Genomic DNA, 7,579 nt, shown 5'->3' with positions numbered 1-7,579 from the left:
CCCAGCCAAAATGGGGACCCATGGATGTCAACAAAATCATGGTCCATTGTAAAGTTAAGCTGTGATATCCATATCTTATATTCAACCTCTTTAATAACCACTCATATCAATTATCTTTTTTTTAATGCATTTGTGCTGTAGTATATAGCCTTCGTAAAAATATAAATCCCTTTCCTTAAAAACAAGATGGAAATGTGGTGAAATGGGATTTTAAATGAGCAGAAGACATGGCAAGAATAAGAAAAAAGTTGCAAAAAAATGGGCAAAAAATTGATTAAAGTGGCAAAAACAGGCATAAAAGTGGTTAAAAGGGATAGAAAGGTGGCTGAAATAGGTTAAAAGTGGCAAAAATAGATGGAAAATTTGGTGAAATGGGATTCAAAAGTAGGAAAAAGTGGTTCAAACTGCCAAGAAAAAAAAAGGATACTTGGGGCGGAATGGGTGTAAAAGGGGATATAGCTTTGGCATTGCATTCATTTTTCTAGAACTGGACCACATTTCTTTTCATGTTGGGAAAGATATTTTTGCTCTTCTGCTGATCTGCTTTGGCATGAGTATGTGATAGTTAAGCGGAAAAGGGTTTCTTGTTGTGTGAATGCTTTTATAAAATGGCTGCTAGTGGAGTGATTAACTCAGACTTAGCCACAGCTACGCTTTTGTCAGATCTGGACATATCTTTATTAAAACAAGAGCTCAGAGAGCAACACTCAAAGGTTTCTGCAACAGAAAAGATGTTTTCGCTCTTCTGCCGACCTGCTTTGGCATGAATATGTGAAAGTTACGGGGAAAGGGTTAGTTGTTGTGAGTGGTTGTATACAAGGCCTGCTAGTGGAGAGATTAGCTCGCACTTAGCCACAGTGGCAGTTTTGTCTGAACTGGATGTGTCTTTACTAAAAGCAAGGGCAAGGAGCAACACTGAAAGCTTTCTGTGACAGAGAGATGTTTTCAATATACTCCCGGACAGTTTCGGCATGGGTCTGCAATCATTACGGTGGGCTTGTCTGGTATTTCCAGTCTACTGCTGCAGTAGCTGTTAGCTTGGATGTCGCTGTAGGAACATGGCCGTTTAATCAGAACTGTAGTGATGTGTCCCCTTCCCACACCAAAGAGCAAAGAATAAACGGACTATATTTTCTCCCCATCATTCTGCCGCAACCAGACTCGATTTGTATGTGTGTACAACTTTTTACAAATCAGATGCGATAAAGGAAAAGATGGAGGGGAGGGGGGATAACGTTGCTCAGTGCTCTGTCTCTGAGCTCGGCTCTGATTGGCCTGTCATGAATGTGACAGAACGTTCTTCCAATCACCTTCAGAAGATTTTCTAAAAAGCCCTTCCTAAATGTTAGCTGTGGGAGCTATATTTGATGAGTGTGAAATATATTCATTCAATGGATATAAGTCAATCTGGCGTGTCAGGTTAGCCGTTTCCTGCCGACAGGGCTTTATGTTTTCAACTTCTGAGACCCTCTAATTCTCAACCTACAGACATAAAGGCCAGCACAATTAGAAGTTTAACAGTGTTTATTTATTTTTTACTGAACTTTTATTTAACCAGGTGAGACGAGATAAGTAGCTCTTTTTGGAGGGAAACCTGGCTGTGCTGCTAAATAGCAGTCATCAATAGGCAAAACGTAAAATCAACAACTATCAAAATTCTGACAACTTCACTCTGAAGGCCCAGTCTTTTTTCTTCAAGAAACAACACTGTTTAGATACAAAAGGTGAAGGTAAATACAGTGAGTAGTATTCACAACAATGAGTGTAGGTTTATCAGAAACATTTAAAACAAGGAATCTTCTAGTTACAATGGATCTAAATACCAAAGTATAAGAACTACAAGTAGCAGCTTCTCATAGGGGTTGGCAGAGTTGTAGAAACACAGGCAGATTCAGATGATCTTTGTAATGCACAGGCACATTATTAAAGATATGTGCACTGCCATAAAAATTATTCATGTACTTTTAACAAACAGCAGTTACATTAACAGCATGGTGAGATTTATAAAGATAACACTTCCAAGTCTTCTTAAGAGTCTAAATGAACAAACACTTTTATTTTACTGAACATGGTACTTCTCAGATATCAGATAGGCTTATGATTCAAACAGTCACTGGATGTTTGACTTTGTTTTGATAATAACTTTCAGTTTTTGGAAAAAAAAGTGGACCTAGAATGGAAAAAAAAATGTTTGCTTTAAATTTTTTTCTTTAAACATCTTAGGATTCAGACTTTAACCAAATTACGATTTTGTTCTGACAAATCTATTGTTTCTTTTTATTGCTGCTAAAGGCTTAAGAACAAAAAAAAAGTGACTAGTGTTTCAAAAACGTTTGCTCTAGAGGCAAAAAGTCAAAAATAAAAATAGTACTTAGTTTTCTCATCTATCTCGTCAAAATGGAACATAATGTAAACTTTGCCTCGGCCCCTCAGGCTCTGCAATCCTTCCCCATTTAAAATAACAGAAGTGAGTTGTTTTTTATCACAGTGAATCTACCTGGCATGCACATCCAGGAGACAAAGGCTAGCATGATGAAAGATGAGAAACAAAGTTTGTCAATTACCCTTCAATCAAAGGACAAACTCTTGGCTTTTGATCACAAGTCTGCCTCTATAACTCAAAACAAAATAGAGGCACAGCAAGTAAAATAAAAATGAAGAAGGTACCAGTGGAAAATATTTCATTACCCAAGCTTCAAAGTGCTAATCTTTACAAACACACACACACAAAGACAGAAAAGGCCTAAATAAAAAGGCATTAATGTTAAGTCTTGTCACATTATGCATCAGACATGTCATCCTCAGATTCATTGAATAGAGGAGAAAGAGGAAACCGCTGCATAAAGCTTATCTGCAGGAGGCCATCTGCTTTAAAGTCCTCCTCTGTGAAGGGGAGATCCTTCAAAATACTGCGTTCAAGCTCCTCAATGCACTCCTGCTGCACCTCGATCAAAGAGCTCCATGACGTGCATGAATTGCTGTCCTGGCTTTTCTGCAGTAGCATTTCGTAGTGAGTTTGGCCACTTATGCGCCCATTGTGCTGATTCACATCATTATCTGACATGATGTCTTCTTGATCGATTCCTCGTCCACTGTGCTGATCCATGCAATCACAGTCTGAAAATGTGTGGTTATCTTCCGTATTTTTACCACTGATACAATGCTGGTTGTGGTTTTCATTGAACACAGTCTCGTTGATCTTTTTGGCATTTGTTTCTGGAGGCTTTTTAGTGGTCCTGACAGTCTGAGAGCAAGGATTTCTGTTTGTCGGGAACTTCACTGGAGCCAGGTTCATATTTGAGAGTTTACTAAGGGGCACAGACTCTGCTGACATCTCCTCAGACAGAGTCTCAACAATGTTAAGGCTCCACATATCTCCTGCTCCTCCCCTGTCTTTATTTGAATTGAACTCTTTGTTCAGGTCGATGAGGATACAGTCGGATTCCTTTTCACTACTTTCTATGTCCATTTCGTCCTCAGACGGACCCAGGCTCGCTGCCTCCCAGGATTCTTGGCACAGCTTCCTGGATCCCCTTACTGGAGATTCAAATATCACCCCTCTGGGAGCAAGAGGTCGGAAATGTCTACGACAAAGGCTGGTGTATGCTGAGGAGCTGAGCGTGCTCTCTGGCTGCTTTAGCATGTAATGTTGGACGGACTCAGGCACCAGGATTTCATGGCGCTTCTTGCTGGGCAGTAAGGCAGAGATGCTTTCAGGTACATAGTTATTTGTAATGGGTACAATGAAAGTCGGTTTGAGTGCAGAGACAAAGTCCTCCAGCTCCTGGTATGAGGAGTGGTCGGAGTAGGGCACAACGTGAACATCTGGGTGAAATGACACGATGGGTCTGCTAGTGGGTAAGATGGCCAGAGTGGGATATTCTTTGTTCCACTGGTTTAAAGATGACAAGCGGATCGCTGACTGCTCAACAACTCTGATACGACCGGCTCCTGTGTCAGTGGTGAAGACATCTGGTAGATCCAAGGCTTTCAGGGTCTCCATCCTGTCAAAGCTTACTTCAATCCAGGTTTTGAACTCCATGGCAAGATCTACCAGCAGAGACTCCTTACCCAGGGTATAGAGGCCTGAAAGACAATGCAAGAGAGTATGAAGGCCTGGACAGGCTTACACCAACCATGCATAAGTTTGAATTAGGGCTGTCAAGATTAATGGCATTAATCGCGATTGACTAACATCACACAGCTCCCCAATGTCTCATTTCAGTTTAAAAATCAGTTAATAAGTCAGAAGTCACCTGAACCATGTTTGATAAAACATTTACTTTTTTACTCTTCTATCTCCTTTTCAGTAAATAACAAGTTCCTTTTCTGTAGTTGAGTTCATGTTAAAATCTCCTCTCTACCTATAAAAGCAGGACTGCATCAAAAGTGGAAGTCAGTTACTCTTAGTTTAAGACCTTAAAAAATAAAAAAAATGACACTAAAACAGATTCAAATGCAAAATAGTGGAATTTTAGGATGCTATGAAAAGGGTATGATTAATCATGATTAACTACAGAAATCCTGAGATTAAGCACAATTACAAGTTTTAATCTTGTCAGTCCTAATTTAAATATATCATAGTCATAACATTATTTCTAACTGTAGACAGAGATAACTCATTCTTTTGCAATGGCTTCAAAAAAATCAAACATAGACATGACTTATACTTTAAGGCTTTCCTGTATTAGTATAGTCCTCCATAAAGCATGGCTGTCATGGTTCATCGTATGCTAAATACCTGCATTATATTCATAGGACACAACGGATAAACATCTGCACATCAGTTCATGCACAAATTAGTTGTCAATCGCCGATGTTTCTCAAAAGGACCAATCCTGGCCAATACAGTGATAAGCGGATACATCTGCGCATCCCTAATTTACACACTGATGAGATGAGCAACGTGCACTACGGTATGATTTATGAATAGCTCTTTTTTTAAATTACCTATGACAACATTATGGTTGGGGTGGCTACGAATGATCTCTTTGATCTGTTGAGTGGCTTGGTGTCTGGAAGGGAGGGTGCGGTTGGGGTCACAGTTAGTGTTGTCCAGATACAAGACATCGATAGTGGTGTTGGTCCTCAGGCATGGCTCACGCAGCATTGAGGGTTTATATCTGAAGTCACCTGAAATATTAAAAAAGTGTACATGCTAAAGCTAAAGACAAGTTCAAATCTATGGAAACACAACCCTTAGCTTAAGACACTTTTGATACGTAAACATACTGTACAGATATATTGTTCTGACCCTGCACTCAGACACTGACCAGTGTAGAGTATGGAGCCAAAGTAGCCTTCAAAGAGAAACATGACAGCTCCTGGACAGTGGTTGGCATCTAGCAGTGTGACTGTCAGTCTCTCTTTGCTGATGTCATCCAGTGGCAGCAAGTGTGGTACTCCCAACTCTAAAGGATGGATCCACTGATCCTTCACCTGAGCAGAAACAGAAAAGATCAGAAGACACTGATGAGATACTGATACTCACTTTTCCAAATTCTGCCAACATTTTTATGCAGTTTAGACAGTGTTCTCTCTATTTTGGTTCAAAAAATATAACTTGAAATTAATAAGTTTTAAGTACTTTTTATATTATCATTTTGAAAAAAGGTATTTCAGTTCATATATATATTAAAATGCAGTTAATGTTTGTGTGCAGTTTAGACAATTTGTAAGAATTTGTCTGCAATTTCAATAAAATGCGAACTGTATTATTCTGCTAGCAACTGTTACAGAAAAGAAAAATCATGGAGGTATTGTTTCTGGTCTATACATCGCCCAGTCCCAGAGATTGAGGGAAACTTATTACATTTACTCAAATTACTCTCTCTTTACTTAAGTAATTTTTAGGCTAACTGCACTTTCACTTGAATACAATACTTTAGTAATTTTTCACCCTCTATTGACCACATAATAGCAAATAGAGCAAAGAGCAAGAGAATGACTCCACATTACATCCCACAACTGTTGTACTTCACCTTATTCTGATGTTGTTATTGTCCATAAGAAAAGATCATATTTTACTGTCCTTGTGAGTGATCATCATGACAACATAACAAAGGTCTGCCAAACAAGTGTGGTGTCAGCATCAATAGGTAACAAGTAGTAACAAGTAGGGCTGAAAACATGTTAAATATTGGTGATTATTATGACTCATATCACAAATTCAGCACGAGTTATTGTGTTGAAATGAGAGATCAGTCCTAAGCCATTCTCATACTTAAAAAGTAAAATGTAAACAAAATTAAGGAGATTTTTTTTGCAAACTATTATCAAAAATGGAAACTTGGATGCTTGCATAATGTGATGAGCATAATATCTCTGCAGCAAAAAAGGGAACCAAGCTGGTATTATGACACACTTTTCAGGTTAAAAAATATTGCACTTTCTGCCACTGGAAAATTGCGGTAGGACATATTGGGATTTCAAATAAATGGATCAATTGCCCAGCCTTAGTATCTACAAAGAACTAAATGTAAATTTGACATTAAATACGTTTTACTTTCAACTGAGTAGCTCTCTAGACCAGTCTTTTTTCTCTAGTTTATTTAACCAAAGTAACTGTACTTTTACTTGGTTAATTGAGTCCTTGACTCTTCACATCTCTGCCTGCCTGGTACTAAGGTGTAGGCTATATATGTCCACCTTCAGGACATTCACGTGCCCCCCTCACCTGTAGTTTGAGTCTGAGCAGGGTGGCTGTAGTTGGAGAGCAGTAGATGGGCCGGTCGCTCCAGGTGGAGGTTAACCCCGACGTGTGGTCGCTGTGCATGTGGGACAGGAAGAACAACCGTGTGCCCCTACACTTCCGTACCTGCCAGAAGTCTACGGCCAGCGGGGTGTGAGGTATGACTTTACCGTTGACAGACATCTCCACGCGCTGCAGGTGCACTAATATTTGTTCACTGTCCGAGACAATCACTGACTCTTCCGCTGTAATTTGTGTTTTATTTGACGACTCAAAGGCAGGCCTCTTTAAAATTTGAAGCGTTTAGGTTATTTTAGTCTACATGGCACAGGTAAAAAGGCACTGCACTTGTGTTGAAGCTAGCATTGAAATAGACACCATAAATAAATAAAAGAGTAAAGCTAGCTGTTATGCACGTAGCATTGTAGCTAAACACTCGTTCTTCTCTGTAACGTCACTATTTTACATATTGAAACTCTTCTGTTATAAAACACTGTAAACAAAAGCAGCGTGCTTTAGTAACATATTCATAGTTACATTGCTATTTACCGATATTCTCCCCGCCATTTCTGGTTTCAATTTAAAGCACAACGCAACGCCTGTTCCTGTACCTCTTCCTCTATGGTGTTTGACAGTAGTTGACCCTAATAGTTGATGGCTTATACTGCCACCTGCTGGGAGGAGTAGTGACTCCCCTGTTTACGTTGCTGGAAGTACACTGGTCTTGTTAAAAGAGCCAAAAAATTGAGAGAAATTTGCTCGATTAAAGGCAAAAATTGTGAAGGCATTTCCATTCTGGCTGAAAAATAAATAGGATTTTCTCAAAAAGGGGAAAGCAGGAGAAAGGGGGGAAAGTAGAAGAAGAAGAAGAGAACAATAAGAAATAGA

The 7,579-nt window shown here is 39.3% G+C and overlaps 1 protein-coding gene across 1 annotated transcript; it reads right to left on the bottom strand.

Moving 5' to 3' along the window:
- Nucleotides 1-1,553: 1,553 nt before the first annotated feature.
- On the bottom strand, nucleotides 1,554-7,293 carry dclre1b (DNA cross-link repair 1B). The gene is made up of 4 exons (XM_041798432.1): nucleotides 6,677-7,293; nucleotides 5,274-5,439; nucleotides 4,951-5,133; nucleotides 1,554-4,086 (listed from the first exon to the last, which is right to left on the bottom strand). The coding sequence occupies exons 1-4, from the start codon at nucleotides 6,872-6,874 to the stop codon at nucleotides 2,780-2,782; spliced, it is 1,854 nt and encodes a 617-aa protein (XP_041654366.1). The 5' UTR covers nucleotides 6,875-7,293; the 3' UTR covers nucleotides 1,554-2,779.
- Nucleotides 7,294-7,579: the final 286 nt, after the last annotated feature.

This window comes from Cheilinus undulatus, linkage group 11, assembly GCF_018320785.1.
Source record: "Cheilinus undulatus linkage group 11, ASM1832078v1, whole genome shotgun sequence".
Taxonomy (NCBI): Eukaryota; Metazoa; Chordata; class Actinopteri; order Labriformes; family Labridae; genus Cheilinus; species Cheilinus undulatus.
This window is presented reverse-complemented; position numbering and strand designations above follow the sequence as displayed.